Genomic DNA, 17,875 nt, shown 5'->3' with positions numbered 1-17,875 from the left:
ATTCAGCTGTACTACAGTTTTTAGTAAATACCTTTTTTTTTTTTTGTAGTCCAGTACTGAGGACAATTTGGGATGAGATCAAATTTTATGGGTAGGTAGTCCTGGGAGTATTTTGCTTTGCTTTTGCATATTCTAGACTAAAGACTTAAGGTGGAGGAAGTGGTTGAGATTGGTATCTTAATGTCTGACAGGAAGTATGAAAAGTGGTGAGTGCTTGGATATTGCAGAAAACAGAGTAGAATGTAAGTTAGAAGAGATGAAATATTTTACTGAGGGCACATGAAAACTTCTTTTTATATAATTTATACATTCTCTGAGTATTACATTGTATGAAGGTGATTGTAATTTCTGATGGCGTGTTTAATAATCCTTCAGTTAACAAATGAATCTTTTGAAGAGCTTAGGAAAGCCCTTGTATTCATGAGTGTTTTCTATGTCTGATGCTATCATAAATATGAACAGTATGTTATGATTGAGTCAAACGGGATATGCTAGCAGCATTTTGTGGTTTTTGCTGAGCAGATATGTTCCTTCTTAGTGTGGAATCTTTATGTGTTAAAATTACATTGGTGGCATGGATGGTAATTTCATCTGTTGATGTGAAACCATTTAGGGAAGTAAGACTATAAGCTAAATCTACTTCTGAATTACTTATGTTAAATGTTGAGGCATTAATATTGAAAGAAGCAGATGGACTGAAAGGAGAAGTTTCCAGCACTTCAGAATATTACAACATTATACAGTTTTCATTCATTATATTTTTTAAGTTAATGAGGAGCCTGGTAAGTGTTTCTCCACTCAGAGAACATCAGTGATCCAACTGATTATTTAAGTAAAAGCTTCCCAACACCCTTTTAGGCTTTACACAGGAGAGTTTACATTCTTGATTATGTTGGGGTATGATGGTGTCGGACAAAATGTCAGTTTTGCTCATGTGATGGGCACTTTTCTATTTCTTAAGCATCTCCCTGGTCCTTTGCAAAGTCCTTAGCTGATGACAGAGAGTAGTGGTTAGACTGAGTTTGACCTCAAGTAATTTAATGAATTGTGCTTTTTGATGGAACCGCAGTATTGAGAAGGTCCTCAGGTAGACTGTGGGAACGGTTCACAGTGGCTGAACTGGGAGTATTCTAAGAGGTTGCCAGGTCTGTGTTCTGACATGACATTCATTTCACGACTCTTTTCTTTCCCTGCAAAGTAAAACTGATGATCTTGCATCACTGCTGAAGGTGACTTAAGCTGATGTGGTTTTGTTTGTTTGAGAGTAGGGGCACGGCCATGGTATTACAGTTGGCAGAGCTGTTTTTGTCCACTACTGAAGTTTCTGTTCATTAAATATGTTATGAGCAAAAAATGTTCATATTGAGATCTCATTATTTTCCAGCTCTACATCACAAGAATATTCTAGGCCTCTTTCTAGTTGCCCCGACTGGGAAGGTAGAATTGAAGAAGGCAAGGCAGTGAGGACATCAAATAAAAAAATGACAAAGTAGGTATTGAACAATTATTAACTATTGTTGTGTTGGTTTTAGCAATAGCCATCTGATCTCCGACTACTTCACATGCATTAATGAAGATTTGAAATGCGGCCAGGCTGTTTCAAATCAAGTCTGAAGGAAGTCTTAAGGGGAGAGTAGCACTGAGAAGTCTTATCTCAAAAGCTACTTGTATGATCATTTCAGATTCTCTTCTTCAGCTTAAATTGCATATTCATTACAACTTTCTGTAAGAGAAAATACTGCAATAGTGAAAGGAAAAATGAAAATCAGCCTTCAGGCTTGGAGAGGGAAATGACTATTAGATCATTCATGCTAGACTCCTTTATATTACCCATCTTTGTTTTATTGAATTTAAGCTGTTTTCATATTTATTTTAGGAGGTTGTTACACATATGTGCAATAATCATGTAGCATTTTATTTGCTTGTTGTAGAACTAGGTAAGCTTCTGGTAAGGCAGCTCTAGTGCCATTACCCTCAGGTGTATATTTACTTGTTAACAAACCTGAGCGATTGCATGAACTTGCAAAACCTACTCTTGTAGTGATTCATTTGATTAGCACAACTTTCACTTCTTTAAACTAGTGAAGTAAGAATTGTGCTTGCTGCCTATCAGAGTAAGAATACATGCAGTTCTAGAGTATGTGTCTATATAACTTGTTGTAAAGCTATTAAGGTTCTTTTCAACTTAATTCTAATTTTTATTTTTAAGTTCTGTTTCAAGTGATTCTGCTAATCCATCTGAAAGGGAGACAGACGAAGTGGTTCTGAGGAGAAGACAAAAACAGATCAATTTTGGAAAGAATACCCTTGCGTATGACAGATACATTAAAGAAGTTCCGAAGTAAGTTGCACTATGTTGCACATTTCCAAATAAATTCATACTTGTTCCTGATGTGTGGGTAGATCAGCACACAGCTTTCGTTCTCTTAAAATTATATGAACAGTAAGTGAAGAAAACTTAAATTGATTTTTATTAAAGCGAAGCCAGCTATTTTCTGCATACGAGCAAATGTAGATAGGAAAAATTTAAAACTGAATGTTCCCTTTATGTATTGCTGTTGCTAGTAGCAACTTTAAATACTGTATTAATCATCTCCCTGTGATGCTTCTGGTGACTGTGTTGCTAGCCCAGTGTGAAGTTAATTGATACTAGGAAATGGCAGCTTTGAATTGAGGACTGAATAAAGCCTTGCATTTAAGTGTTGGTAAGGGAAACCAGTCTTCAGTGATTCATCAGTAACTAACAAATCAAAACCTGTATTTCTTGCTTTCTCTGTCATTCCACTTTGGGTTGCAGAGTCTGTGAATTGTGACACTTAAATGAAGGTTTCTTAGTCAGCCCCATCTGCTTACTGCAGAGCTGTCAAGATTCAGAAGCTAGTCTGTACTAAAGTGTGGATATGCATTTGTGTTCTTGGTTTTTTGTTTTGGGGGTTATTTTTTAGAGATGTTTTTCTAAATGGCTTGCCACTTACAGTTGCCAGCTTTCTATGGATTCTAGCTGTAAGAGTCTGTTGTGAAAATTGCCAGCCAAGTGCAGTGGACACTGCAAGCTTGTTAAGCAAAACTTGAAAGATTAGACTAGATGACTGAAAATCAACAACAGATACTGTAAATGATCACAGGTATCACACAATATCATCGTCGCATCTTCAGTAATACTTTTTTTTCTTCAAAGAGCCTTGGATTGCTTTGTGAATTGTAATTTTGCTGTCGCTTTGTCATCAGTGGTAGGACTGTGGCCAGTCTTATGATGATGCCTGGCACTTACATAGCTGTGCTGTGATCAGTTAAATCATAGGTGGAGAATAGGAATAACATTCAGAGAAAGCATGGGATAAACTTTTTTAAAAAAGAAGTGTTCTGGGTGGCATTTTAACAGGATAGTTTATAATACTGTTCCTTAGCAGGGATCTCTTTATCTTACAAAAAGTGTTATGGCCATGTACATTGATCTGTGAAGCTGGTAGGGGGAACCACTTGAGACCAGGGTACTTGGTATGATTTAAAACATTATTGTAATATGCTTCCCCCCAGGCATAAAGCTGACACCAGTATGGAAGGACTATAAACAGGGTTATTTTGTACTGAAGATACAGTTTGAGTGACCTCTCCAGTAATGTGTGGTGGGCAGGATCTGGATGTGGTCTACCATCTGAGAAATAGCACTTCCAGCCATGGGGTGATCCTAGACACTGTTGTTGCAGTGTCTGCCCAGTGTAGATTCAGTGTAAAGGCATATCACTTACATTTTACCCAGAGGGTGGGGGTACTTTGTTTTTTATACTCCCAAACGACAAATGCTGTTTAGAATTATAGCAATCCCCATTGTAATAATGCATGGATAATGGTGGAATAAATGTTCGCTGAAGATAACTTGTGGGTTCACCCCTGCCAGCACCCAAGTACCCACACAGCTATGCGCTTCCTCCCTCTCCAATGGTATGGGGAAAGAATAAGAGCAAAATAGAGGAAAGTGATGGATTGAGGTAAGGGGTATTTTAATAGGTGAAGGAAAGAAAGGGAGAAAAGAGCACGTGATGCAAATGCGATCACACACTGCTTCTTCCAAGTAGACTGGTGCTGTGACAGTCTCTGAACAGTGGTCACTTTGGAAGACACCTCCCCTTCTTCCTCTGCCCCAGTTTTTATTGCTGACCATCACATTATATGGGGTGGAATACCTCTTTGGGTAATTCAAGTCACCTGTCCCAGCGGTTTCCCCTCTCAACTTCTTGTTCAGCCTCAACTTAGTGGCTGTGGGAGGGGACAGGGTGGACTGGGACAAAGAGAAGGCCTTGAAGCTGTGTAAGCACTGTTCAGCAATAGCCAAAAATTAGTGTCTTATCAGCACTATTTCAGCCATAAAGCAAAAACACAGCACTACAGGGACTGCTATGAAGGAAGTTAACTCCATTCCAGCCAGACTCAGTACAATACTAAACACAAAGAAACTGCACCTGACTCAGGAGAACTGAAATAAAGTAGCTGGAGGCTGGGATGGTGTTGAAGGGATATGAGTTACGCTTCTTCTGTTTCATATTTGTCCACGGTCAGTAGGGATCTGCTTTTGGCAGCTGTCAGAGTGCTGGACTGGATGAACTTTTGGTCTGACTTGGCATGTTATTGTTGTTGCTTGTGTGGTCTGTTTTTGACAGTGTTTTAGAATATACACATTTCAGTTAAGTGTTTAAAAATACGAAAATTTTATTTATTAGTCCACTGGTGCCTGTGTGATCTGATGAACTAAGGAATTTTTTTTATGAATGTAAATCATGTTCTGAAGTAATAAATGTTACTGTTTGTTTACAGGAATCAGCGAATACCAGGAGTCCATCCTAGAACTCCCAACAAATTTAAGAAGTATAGCCGTAGGTCGTGGGACCAGCAGATCAGGCTGTGGAAGATAGCACTGCATGCCTGGGATCCTCCTACTGAAGAAACCTGGGATCTGCAGCCAGTGTGTGTGTGGGTGAATTAAGTCAGCAAAGTCTCTTGCTTCTCAGGAGGACTCTATTTCTTTAGAGCATTCCTAATGCAGCAAGAGAGTAGATCAGGCTCAGAAATGAGAATCTCCTCCAATGCCTTGTTTTCCTTTTGAATTCTGCTAGTCTTCAAGATATTTCCATTATTTAGTCTAAATTCATCTTCAGCATGGCATTTTGGGTAGGAAGGCATTTGGAGTGTACTACTGTAGACAGTAGTAGTACTGTGTGTTTACACTGGTGAGCACAAGGTAAAAATTATTTTTCTAGAAAGGGGTAAGCATAAGCAAAAATTCAGTGATCACTATTCCTTGACCTTGATAACCTTTCCATCTTTTCTTTTTCTGATGTCAGTGGAACCACCATTCTCGTGCAATAGGATCCTTGTCGAAGATTTGAGAAGTGTTCGAGCATTAGAGAGAGATTTTTTTGTGCTCTCTGCAGGAGAGTGGCAACTGTGCTCAAGACAGAATTTTTTTTATCTTTCAGAATTTTAACAAGGCTAGCTCTACTAATGGACTCCACCTAATACTTTACAAGATTTGGACTAGTAAACTGGGAGGAAAAGAGTGAAGGGAATTCTATGAGCTCTCTAACCTTATTGTGTAAATAGTTTTAGCTGTGTTGTAAATGACCTACAGTGGAAGATGCAGTTGTTTGCACCATTTGGATGTCATACGAATTTAACTGTTAATTGTTACTGCAGCTTAACTGTCTTCTGCTTGGAGCAGTAAGCCAGATGGTAGTATTTTAAATCCTTTCTTTTTTTTTTTTTCCTCTTCTGTTTTTAGTAGTACAGAGCCGTCAGGCAGTTCCCAGGAATGGTTCTGCAAAGATCAGGATGTTTCTGGCTCCTTTGTATTTGACGAAAAGCAGAAGATAAATGAGTGTGAAGACTATTGCAGACAGACTGACTACACACCAGAGAGGTATGAGATAAAACTTCTGTGGTTACCTTACTGAAATAATTCGATACATGTTGATGCTGTCAGTATTTTGTAGGAAATGTTTAGTGAGGGAGAGCAGTTAATGCTCAGCTTTGGAGTTTGGCACTTTTGCTGTTAAATGTAATCCATCACTGGATTACTGTACAGAGCATTGAATGTGGAAAAATTACCAGCATTACAGAATTGCATGATTAACAGCAGAAAGTGTTTTTTCAGCTTCTGTGTTTATACAGTGGAGCACAGAGGTTTCTTTAACCACTGTAGGCAGGTGCTGAAAGTAGGATACCTTCTTCAGAAGCAAGAGTGACTATCTTTAATAAACAGTGTTACACTTGTCTGCAGAACAGCAGGGAGACTAACAGTGAAGCACCTCATGCTCTCCTTGTTTACTGAGATATCTTGATCTGGGGACATGCGTGTGGAGCTTAAAATGGTTCTGCTTCCAAGTTTCTTCTGCTACTATGGGTTTGCTCTCCAAAACACAATACCAAAATTTGAGCCGTTTTCTCTATGTTCCTATGTTGTGACTGAAGAATCATACCTCAAAAGAAGTCTTCCTGTGTAGCGTGTGCCAGTATTTTGCAGAACTCTGATAAGCATTTAAACACAAGTGAAATGTCCGCGTAAAATCTGTGTCTTATTTTTGTAGTCCCTGTTCTCCTGATTCTTCTCCAGTATGGAAACGCAGAAAAAGAAACAATTCTGACTCCTCTGTGGTTTCAAAGAGCAAAAACCATTATGTGCATATGTACCATACACTGGAAAGGTATGAAGTGATTCTCCCTACAGAGATTCATTGATGCTATAAATTGACTTTTGGAATGTGACTGATATTTATCCCTCCATTTGTTAATAGGTTTAATTTTATCTAAATGCTTGTGCAATTTAATGACGAAGGGAGATCATGTCAGAATAATTGTGTTGTATGATAGCAGATATTTACAGTAGTCCATTACAAATGTGAAGAAACTTCAGTGTCAGAAGACACAACAGAGGTTATTTTTTTGTATGTAGATTTAGGCAACACTAATGTGGTTTTGATTTCTCATGGAACCTGGTTTCTGCTTCAGAAGTTGTAATTCTGAAATTGTTAGGCATCTGCCATGGTTATTTCTCATACCTCTTACATGCATTGCATTCTGCTTTTTGGCGTACAGAGTGTGTACAAGTTGATGAATGTTGTGGCAAGGGAATGGAGCCCAGCGTGCACTCATTAAGTCTGCCAGCAAATACTGAAACTTGCTGCCGATTTAATTATGACCATGTTATGTTTGCTACAGGTATTACAGAGAATATGTATTCACGTAGGGATGAGAAAGAAGCTTTGTGTATTTTGATTAAGCTTTTTTCTGCCTTATGAAAGATGATATGGAAGAAGATGCTTGTTGGAACAACAAGGAATTGGTCACCCAGCTTGGGACTGGGACAGAGTGAGGTTAACGTTCAGAAATGGATAACAGAAGGGTAGAGTTTTTCAGGCCAACACCTTTATTCTAAGTTGTTCAGGAATTAAACCTCTACCAATTGGTCTTAATGATATTTCCCTTTTTCCCCTTTCCTAGCTGCCGCATAAGAAATTCTCCTATAAATGAGAAATGATAGGCTGTGTGAAGAGCATGGTTTAACTGTGTACAAAGTTTTGTTAGAACCACAACAAAAGTGGAACATTGATTTAAATTTTTCAGTGTTTAGTAGACTTTTCACACTAACATAGTAAAAATATTTATACAGGTGTGGTTTTTTGTCTACTTAGCCCCCTTATCTTCAGAAGACTTAAGAGGAACTGTGTTACACAGGTCTGTGGTTTCAGGCCTTTTCACTTTCTTTCTAGTCTTACTGAATCAGGACATCAGGAGGCTTTTTCAAAGTGCTCAGAGTGGGAAGCCTTTGGTGAAAATGATGAAGTAATGACAGTACAACATGGTATAGAAATAACAAGGTAAATACCATAATGATTATGATGTTCTTTCTGTGTTTTGCTTGTGCCATGAATGTGTCTGTTGCTTTTTTTATCTTTCTTTTCTTTCACTGTTTAATACTACTGGTTTGATTTTTATTTTTTTTCCCTCCTTACATTTCCTCCAACATGTGGTTGTTATTTTTGTTCTTTGAATTTCCTTGGCTTTTTCCAGTCTGACTCTCCATCTGTTGTTTTCTACTGCTTCTGCCATTACGTGATGCTGGAAGATGATTGAGCCCCTTTCACTGTCTTTGTCTTATGGGAAAAGCAATAGCATGTTACCACATTGTTCCCTGTGGTTGTTACTAGCCTCTCACTTCCTCAGCCTAGGAGCTGAAAGCTTCCTCTCTGTCTCCTTAGAGATTAATTTGTTTTGTAGCTGACAACAATGATAGTTACTTGTTTTTATGCAGTGACCCAATTTCAGCCAGTTGTTCTTCAGGATGGAACAATCAGAAACAGAAAAAACCCAACTTCTTTCTGCCTGACAGCAAAACTTGCAAAGATACAGACTTCAGGCTGGAGAGGTATAAAATGCAGCTCATCAATCAGGGGCTTTTTTTTTCCGTGTTAAGTTAGAAGCATGATTGGTTTATTGCTGTATTTCAATCCAAGCTTTCATTATAAACATAGATTTTTATTTTATTTTTTTACTATTCTTAGGGATGCATTGGTCAATATTTATATGTTGTGTGATAAAATTCTGTCCTTGTGTTCTTCTGTTATCATCTGTATTACAGTAAATAGCAGGTTGTAGCTGTATTTAGTATAAAAAGGTTACCATAATAAAGCCACTTAGTCTTTGGTGGGTTTTTTTTTATTTGTAGGCTTAAACTTTGTAGCGGTTTATTGGAAGGACATCGGTCAGAATACGCTGAAAGGGGATGGCGAAGTGCAAGTACTGAAGATAGAATAATGAGGAAAAAAATTTAAATACCAAGGTGAGTTCATGCTGACTACTTATTTTACCTATTCTGTTTCCGTAGCCCATATATAGTATCATTCTACAGAGTCCAACTGTTCAGCTCAAGCAGATCAGTTTCTCTTTTTACTCCTTTATTATATTAGTAGTTTATCCCATCCTCTTGTATTTAATGCAGCACCTTAATTAAAAGATCTAATAGTTCATGCTTAGTAAACTGAAGTATTTACCTGTTCAGCCAGAAAACATGTTTTATCTTATCACCCAAATGAAAAGTGCCAGGTTTTCTAATTACTTCAGTAGCAGCTTTTCTGCCTCTTAATATTTTTATGATGAAGTCACAACTTTGCATTTGCAGCAGTAGACTTCAATGGAAATTTTCTCTTGGACTGTAGATTCCTGTGAAGCATTAGTAGGATAGGTAGTTATCTTGAGTCAAACAGCTTTTATTAGCAGATAGTCTTATGTGTAATTTGATTGTCTTTGATCTACATTTAATGCAGGCTCTGAAACCTTATGGACTGGGATATTAACATCTGCTTAACAGTGATCTTGGAATATTTTGCGTAATAAAACTCATTAAGAATATGGCACGCAATTAGTTTTACACTACTTAGATTTTTCAATTCTAGCAATATGAGGAAAAGGCAGCTTTCTAAAAACTGTTAATGGCATTTTTCTATTGCTTAATTCTTTGAGCATGAAAAAGACTTAATATGAATTCACTTTTCAAAGTGCTAATTCAATATTTGAAAATATCTAGTCTCTCTTTGTATATAGAGGTATCGAAGAAGAAGGACTTTCTCCTGTGACAAAACAATTTGAAGAATAGGGATGTAGTCTGAGATCAGCAGATCAAGTCTTGGAAAACTGGTGCAGTCGCGTAAGATCTGCACTGAAAGAGGAAGAGATTTACAGTCAACGTATGTGCAGTCAACCTAAGGTGAAATGTGCAGGTAAAAGAAGCGTGCCTCTGTACATCACAGTTAAGAGAGCCTTTCTGATCTTCTAGTTAGTTGATGTTTAGCTCCTTTGCAGTTGTCTTTGTTGTAAATAAGGCTCTATTAAGGAATGTATATATTCAGTGAGTTCTAACTGAAAAAATATCGTTGTGACACATAAAATATAGAAAGTTAATTAAATAGCTTCTCTGTGGAGCAACACATTGGTTTCCTGGGATGCAAAGATCAATAATTAGAGAGGCACTGCCTTTAGCAATGGTTTTTAGATGTGATGAGCTCTAACTCTCAAAGGGTAGGGACTTCATCTGTGGAAGGTGAATGTTGCTTGAAAACCAGGTAGTGGGTTCCATGGCAGGATTCCACACCACCTGCCTTTTTCCTGAAAGAAAATTCCTGTCTTGAACAGGAAAAATGTGGCTGTTTTGGAACCCAGTTAAATGTCCATAAGTTTGAATGTATCTGGTTGGTTTTTAAAGAAAAAAACCTTAGTCAGTAGGGCAATTAACACATTCCTGCCATAACTTAATTACAATTGAGAGAAGAATGTATTTTATGAATTAATAATGAGATTTAGGTGAAAATGATGTGACAGAAAAGAGGCTCAACTGCTTCATTTTCTTTGACAAATACTTTAGGAATATAGGGTATGTAGTACTCTCTTTGTTTTTCCAGTATCTTATGTTCTCAAAGTGTTCATACTGTCTGTAACACTTTCTTCAGTATGGACAGTAGTATGGCTTTGTCTTTTATATTGTGCTTTAAGCTCACCACATGCAGTGCTATTCCGTTTACTGCTACCGTAACACTACACCTTAAGAGATAAATGTTTTGCTGTTAATGACTAGATATATCATATTTATAAAGCTGTTATGTACCTTTTTGTTTAGGTTTCTCCAGATCTTTAAGGATAGATTGTTTTCCACAAGCTCTGCCTCAGGTGTAAAACTTCAGATTTCGTTAAGCCTGTGCTACAGTGATGATGGATGTTCCTTAAAGCTTTTGTGAGACTGTTTCTGCTGTACCTGCGTTGGCAGATAACATGTGCATCGTGGTAAAGGCTACTTCAGTTGATGGATCCTGCTTTTGCCATTTGGAGATCATGCTATGTAGAGTATGTTAATGTTATGCTGGTGAACTGGTCCAATATGGAGGCAAACTGAAGAGTGCCACCCCTTAAACCAAGGAGTTAAACCCAGTGTCCTCTCCTGGACCGGAATTGTGTATCCAACCTGAAGAACTGCTTCAAAAGAATGTAGATAATTTCGACTTTTCTCCAGTTGTTAAAGACAAACTGTTCTTAACTTTTGGATTGGGTGATCATCCACATGGTTTATTTACCATTCTCTGAGATAAGATATATTAAGCTAGCATTGGCCTGAACCTGGTGAGAGAAGAGAAGGAAAAGGTAGATGGTTTATCAAAATCAGATCACTCCCCTTAAGGGGATGAGTGACTGAACAGCAACACAGCCCAAATACCTGGATTTTGCTTTTATGTGTGTTACAGCTTGACTCAAAAGAGCCAGTCTGCTAAGAGTATAAGAGGATGGGTTCAGTGCCTGCTGTTCCTACAGGAATTGGAGGTGAGCAGCAGTATTTGCAGGTTTGGAGCTGCTCTTGGCCATGTCCAGACTAGGAGTTGTGACGGTGTTGGAAAGGCTCTGCTTTGTTCTACTCTTCTAGCACCATGCTCAGCTCAAAGTGCGGGCTGTGGCTATGGTGTTTAGCCCAGATTCATGTGCCAGTTACCAGAATTTTTTACAGTCCTTGTGGAATTTTATGTAGCATGTACCGATATATAAATGTCTGTTGGAGCTGGGAATTGTCTCTTTGCAGGAGTTCAACTTGGCATTTCACGAGGCCACTGCAGAACTGTGGGCGGTGCTAGGGATGACACACAGCAGCCTTGCTGTGGGGCTGACAGTGTACCCAAGGGCCAAAAGCCCACTGTGCTACTGGTGTGGAAGTAAGCTGCTTCCCCAGAAACTACTCCCAGTCCCTTTCAAAACATTATCTCCAGGCACGCTCAGGCATGGGGTTCAATAGTGTCCCAGCACAAGGGTGGCTCAGTCACACACCACAGAGCACGGAGTGTGTGTATTCAAGGAACACATCTGTACAGCACTTTTTTAAGAAGTAATGTTTAGAACCTTCTTGTTCCAGTGTGCATGCTTTCATGTTATTTATGATGACTGTAAATAAGGGAATGGGTTACATTCCTGGCACTTTGTCTTTATGCAGAAGAATTGAAGACTTCAAAAATCCCTGTTAGTCTGATTTTGCTGTTATGTTGTCAGAGTCTCATTATAAAAGGAATATGTGGGTTTGGTAGTCCTTTGTTTTAGGCTGTTTTGTATATTTTGGGGGTTTTCTAACCCTTGCTAAAAGGGGGAAGGAGGACTCTTCACAGATAAAATCAAACTCTTGAAGGGAGTTTACAACTTGGGTTGTGTCCAACCCCTCAGTTTGTATTCTGACATCTTGTCATGAGCTTGTATTTAGTGTGTTGTAACCTAGTGGAAGGGGACAGCTGAAGGCCCAGCACCCACTCTGCCATGAGAAAGGTGGAAAGGTGTCCTCCTGGAGAGGATGGAGCTGTTAGGTGTAGGCTGTCATGAAACACTTAAGCTCAGCTGTCGCAGCCCTTAAGCTTTTACCTGTGATGGACAGGGCCTGCAGTGGATTTATGGATGCAAATCCATAGGATTTGTAATTCAGCAGTCCTTAAAAGATCTTTTTTTTCTCAGTTGAAGATACTTAGACTAGAAACAGAATAACCAGTCTGCTTGTGTGTTGTAGTTTAGGACCAGAGGGCAACTGAGCACCACGCAGCCATTCACTCGCTCCTTCCCCCCCTACCCCCCTCCCCAGTGTTGGGAAGGAGAAAAATGAAATAACAAGGCTCAGGAATTGAGGTAAGGACAGGGAGAGGTGCCTCACCCATTTACACGGTCACAGGCAAAACCAAGATGGGTAGGGGAAGAAAAAAACCCCAAGAAGATCACTTCAAACACTAACAAAACGGACACTTAACAGACAGAATGGGACAGTGAGAAGCATTAACATATCTTAAAACACCTCCCCCCAGCCCTCCCTTCTTCCTGGCTCAGTTTTGTTCCCAATATCTCTACCTCTCTCCCCAGCAGGGCAGGGGATGGGGGGTGCAGTCAGTCCTCCAAGGTGGGGAGGAAGTCCTCTTCTGTGTTCCTGCTCCACATGGCGTCCCTCTCACAGCAGACAGTCCTCCACACTCCCCATGGGGTTCATTCTTCTCGAGATGCGTCGGTGTGGGTCACCCCCACGTGTTGCAGTCCTCCCAGTGCTAAACTACAGCAGCAGGGGCTGCTTCTTCCCACAGAATCCTGGCCTTAGGGTGCAGCTGCCTGCTCTGGTGTGGGGTCCTCCACAGGCCACAGGCAGATCTCTGCTCCTCCAGTGATCTGCACTGGCACGCCTTCCCCCTTTCCTCCGCCTTCCTTCCACTGACCTCAGTTGTAACTCATCCTCAAGGTCCCCCCTTCCCCTCTCAGGTTCCTCTTCTTAAATAAGTTATCACAGAGGCACGGCCACCGTTGCTAATTGGGCCTTGGCCAGAGGCAGGTCCGACTTGGAGATAGGAGCTTTTGAGAAGCTTCTCGCAGCGGGCCACCACTGTAGCCCCCTCCCCTGCTACCAAAAACCTCGTCACTCAAACCCAGCATACTGTGGCGGTTAAGTTTTGGGCAGATGTATTCCCTAATGCAGGTTCTGTCTGGTAGCATGAGGAAAGGAGTGAAACTGAGCAGATGAAGTTTGAGGCCTGCCAAGGTCATTTTATGCAGTGCTGCCACTGGATGTAGAACTATCATAAGGTCTTCTAATTAGTAACAGTAACCTCATCAGTCTAAACAGAGCAGTTGAAACTGGAATGCAGTCGGTCCATTCACTTGTTTATCCAAGGCTATTTGACATAAGAGCTTACAACTGAGGTAAGCAAAGCTGAAGTCTGGGACTCCACCCCCAGTTTGTATTTGATGGCCTTCTATTAATTTTACCTATTTTAACTAAATCTGCTTTGCATAAATCTGTGCTCAGTTTGTAATTAAGCCAAAATGAACTCTGAACTTCACCAGCCAGGTTTAAATTTCTTCCAAGTGACATCTGTCTTGTGTTGGCATGCTTCCACTGGGAGAATCTCCTTACAGACGATACCTTATCTGTGCTTGTAGAAACAGTCCTTCACTAGCAGTTCTGAAATGCCACGCTTATGTGTACTTTGTTTTGGTTTTAAACTGCTCCTTTGAGGTCACAGCGATGAGGCTATATCCTTCTCCCCTTAAAATTCCCACTGTGGTGCAAAAAGTGTTTTTCTGAAGGATTTTCTTTGACAAGGACAGAAAGATGCAAGGCAGCTATAATCCCTCAGCTGTGTTACAGCAGATAGTTCTGCTGGATAAACTGAATTTAACTCATACGTAGTGTTATGCTAAACATACCGTGTGGCTTCCCAGCTGGAGCTGTCCTCTATCTGGCTTGCTTGGATGCATTCAGCTAAACATGCTGTTCAAGTCATCTTATCTCAGAGCAAAGCTAGAGGAAATGGAGTTTGTTTGTACGTGTTTTGAACCTATGATGTATTTCAAACATGTCCTTGGTTCAGGAACGCAGTTCTGTTTTCCATAGCAGTGTGTGGGAAGGGAGAGGTGTTAGCATAGCAAACGTTCCTGCAGGAGCATGGATGTTTATGCAGATGCCGCATAGAAGATGCATGAGTTTGTACGATTATGGTAAGGCCAGGCAAAGGGAGGAACTTACAAGGTAAATCCCTTACACTGTACTATTTTCAGATCTTAGTGTTTCAGGGAACGTAGAGCCAGCCTGACGGTTACCACCCAAAGGAGTGGCACTTTGGAGACATCCTACAACACAGATCTCTGAGGAGAAAAGTACAGCACCTGTGTACAACCTTTGAGGAAAAAGCAATGAGTTGATGGAAAGTGAACACAATTCTCCCTTACCTCTTCTCAAAATACTACTGATTTCAGCCAGGAGCAACTAGGTATGTAGGCATTCCACCCAAAAAGCATTATTAAACAGCTAAAGCACCATTTCCAAATACATAGTTAGCAGGAGTCTTTGAGATACAAACATACAACAAGAATGCAAATGCAATCTGTAGAGTGAAACATTTTAATGCAGTACATTCACAAATGGTAAAAAAGTGTAAAATCATTGAAAAGTCAAGCAAAACAATGTAAAAAAAAAATCAGTAGAAAATAAGCCAGCTGCTGAGATCTCAAACTGTTTAATTTCTAAAAGCCATCGCAAATTATTGTTTGAAGACTCTTGGTCTGGCCTAGTGCAGTTCCCAAGGCAGGCTTGCAGGGAGCAGTCTTCCTTCCACAGCTGAAGCTGTTAGTTTTGCTGGGAAGTTCATGTAAGTGTCTGTGTTTATTCATCCATCTGTTGCCTGGCACAGCTTTGCAAGAAAAAAAAAAAATTCCGCCAAGTGGTTGAATAATTTGTGACTTTTTGGAAAAAACAGCATGAATTTCTCCCACTTTTAACAAGACAATGTGCAATGAGCTTTCAATTCACCATGAAGAGGATCTTCAACACAACTGAGCAATCCTGAGCCTTGCTGAGCAGGTGTTTCCTCTTGGCCTTCAAGACCACATACATAATACTGCAGTGATCTCTGACAGAAGAAAATTCAGCACTTTTTACTGATCTTATCTGGGACCCTTATCTGAGCTCTACCTTCTTACCCTTGCTCTTACGCCCAGAGTTAGAGCAGCTGTAGATACTGCGCTGTATGGTTTTGTATAGGCTTGAAGAAAGCCCCTTTTGATATCTGCAAACTGAAAAATGGGTGAGAAGGGCTGTCTGGTTATTTACCACACTTCAGCTGGGATGTTCCTGTAGGCCATTCTGTTCAACTCTCCAAAAAAGATTAATCAGGAAATGGGAAGAAACAGATGTGTTCCTGGAACTACTGAAGATTTGAGTCTCGAGACCTGGAATTAATGGGAGCATCTGGTGAAGAAGAGGCAGAAAGACACAGATATGTATTGCATATTGCAGGTGCTGTTCCTCTGACAACGGTCTTAGTTACTTTAAATAACATGGATTCAAAGCAACACATTTGTTTCAGCTGCTGTTATGCTGTTCAGCCAATTCCTTTTTCCAAGCACAGGAAGGTGTATGCTGCCACCCACTGTGCCTGGTGACTGTGCCCTTTCTACTCAATTTGTGGACAACAGGAGCTCCAATTCTATGCAAATTATGAATGGAAACACAAGTCAGAGCAGCAGGCATCTTTCATTTCTGTAAATAATTACATGAGAAAGTTGTAGTTTGTGGAACCACGCTTCATTTCTACAGTAGAGATGCAAATTCTCCCTCTCAGCATAACCTTCAACCTTGCTATGCATGAAGTATCTTCATAAAAAGAATGAAAACAAACCACCACCTGTCAATACATCTCTCCAAAAATGTGGCTGAACTTTGGTAGTTGCTTTTGTGTTAAGTTGCTCAAAATAAATAAATAAAACCCACCAAAAAAACCCCAATCCATTGAACATGTTTCATTGCTGATCTTGCAAGTGTTAGTCAAATGCAGCCTGTCATAGTAATAAATATTAGGTTCACTTCACCCAGGTTCAGTGGAAGACATGTTTATGCTCTTTAATCTGTCAAATATCTACTCCAGGGCTGCTTTGCACCTGCTCAGCTGACAGTTAAATTTTCCCTTACTGCTCTTTAGGTGTCTGGTCTTTGAGCCAAAGAGCAGAGATTCTTGTGAACTGCAGTGGTTGTTGCAACGTTACTAAACAACTACACAAAGGAAAAAAGAATAAAAAACTATTTGCAGCTTTTCAAATAGTCTCATATCCCTAAATACTACAGAAGTATTTTGGACTAAGGCCACATCTGCACTAGATTTACTGGTGAAACCTGCAGAATTTTTGGTACTGTTTTCAGAGCTCAGTAATGTATTTACACTGACTGTGCATTTACCTTGTATGAGATAGATTTGGTATGAAAGAATAACTGCATTTCTGTCAAATAACCAGAGCCAAGGTTTGCTGGCTTTCTGCTACCTGTGAGAGAAGGATGAGGCTGATCCAGAAGAAGTTTAAGTTTAAAATTCTATTTTCTGTATCCTGATACCATAATTCTGCTCTGGTTTTCTGAACTTTTGTTATCATAGCTATTGTACAGTGGTAATTTTTTTTAAGAAGAGGCAATGAGCATGTGGATAGTGAAAAGAAGTTAATTGTGTGCTGCAGGCAGTAACGAAGTAGCAGAAATTAGGAGGCCAGATGGGCCAGTGCAACAGGTTATTTCAGTTCATGACACACAGGTGAGATGTGGTTAGAAGAAACTGCATTATTAGAATTAATGCTAAATTGTGATAGCTTCTATGGCAAGCGAGAGCTACTATGGCCATAGGTGACAATAGCTCTTGTAAAGCCTGTAATTCTTGAGAACTTACCTTTTTACAGCAGAAAATTTATGACCAGAAAGTATAGGATGAATGAGTATTACCTAAGTGTGCTGGGAAGAAATGGATTTAATTAAATCAGCTGGGGCTTTTGTTAGAGAAGAAAAGGATGACTATCCTGACTGTGAGCTTTCTCCTCTTGCATGTTGCTCCTGTGAACTGAAGCAGGAGGCACTTTTTTGTAATTTTTAAGGTTTCAGTTGAGACGTCATGATAGGGATTGTAGTATGCTGAAAACAGACTGTTTCCTGTAGAGCTGCATCAGAACACGCAGACTGCATCTGAACAAGCAGAAATATAATATATAATTAAACACTCTCCGGGGTAACTGCATATCTTAGAAACTGAATTCTAGAACAACAACAACAAAAAAAAACCCCAAACAACAAAACAGCTTGCTTACTTTGAGAACAGTGTTATTTCCTTTGCTTTATATTTTACTACATTCAATAAACTTTATTAAATTAAGAATATATCTTTTTGCTGATTGTTTTAAGCTTAATCTGACAACAATTGACATGTTTGCTGGTCTGAAAAGCAAGAAAAATGCCTCTTGAAAAAAGGAAGAAAACTAACCTGGTTCTACAATGAGAGAAACATCCCATTCTCATTCC

The 17,875-nt window shown here is 39.7% G+C and overlaps 1 protein-coding gene across 5 annotated transcripts in view; it reads left to right on the top strand.

Annotated features, from left to right (window-relative positions):
* Positions 1-16,326, top strand: part of TMEM129 (transmembrane protein 129, E3 ubiquitin ligase) — a 36,717-nt gene extending 20,391 nt beyond the window's left edge. Inside the window, exons 3-13 of one of the 5 annotated variants that reach the window (XM_074821920.1) lie at positions 50-91; positions 1,385-1,489; positions 2,210-2,341; positions 4,813-4,962; positions 5,777-5,914; positions 6,582-6,698; positions 7,764-7,871; positions 8,306-8,419; positions 8,720-8,833; positions 9,578-9,770; positions 10,664-16,326. In XM_074821920.1, the coding sequence (XP_074678021.1) occupies positions 50-91; positions 1,385-1,489; positions 2,210-2,341; positions 4,813-4,962; positions 5,777-5,914; positions 6,582-6,698; positions 7,764-7,871; positions 8,306-8,419; positions 8,720-8,825 (1,012 nt within the window). In that variant the 3' untranslated portion in view covers positions 8,826-8,833; positions 9,578-9,770; positions 10,664-16,326. Of the gene's footprint in view, positions 1-49; positions 92-1,384; positions 1,490-2,209; positions 2,342-4,812; positions 4,969-5,776; positions 5,915-6,581; positions 6,699-7,763; positions 7,872-8,305; positions 8,420-8,719; positions 8,834-9,577; positions 9,771-10,663 lie in introns of all 5 variants that reach the window. The other 4 variants (XM_074821919.1, XM_074821918.1, XM_074821917.1 and 1 more) reach the window with 4 other exon arrangements.
* Positions 16,327-17,875: the final 1,549 nt, after the last annotated feature.

This window comes from Strix aluco, chromosome 4 (assembly GCF_031877795.1).
Source record: "Strix aluco isolate bStrAlu1 chromosome 4, bStrAlu1.hap1, whole genome shotgun sequence".
Lineage (NCBI taxonomy): Eukaryota > Metazoa > Chordata > Aves > Strigiformes > Strigidae > Strix > Strix aluco.
Note: the sequence above shows the minus strand (reverse complement) of the source record. Positions and strands in the feature narration are given on the sequence as shown.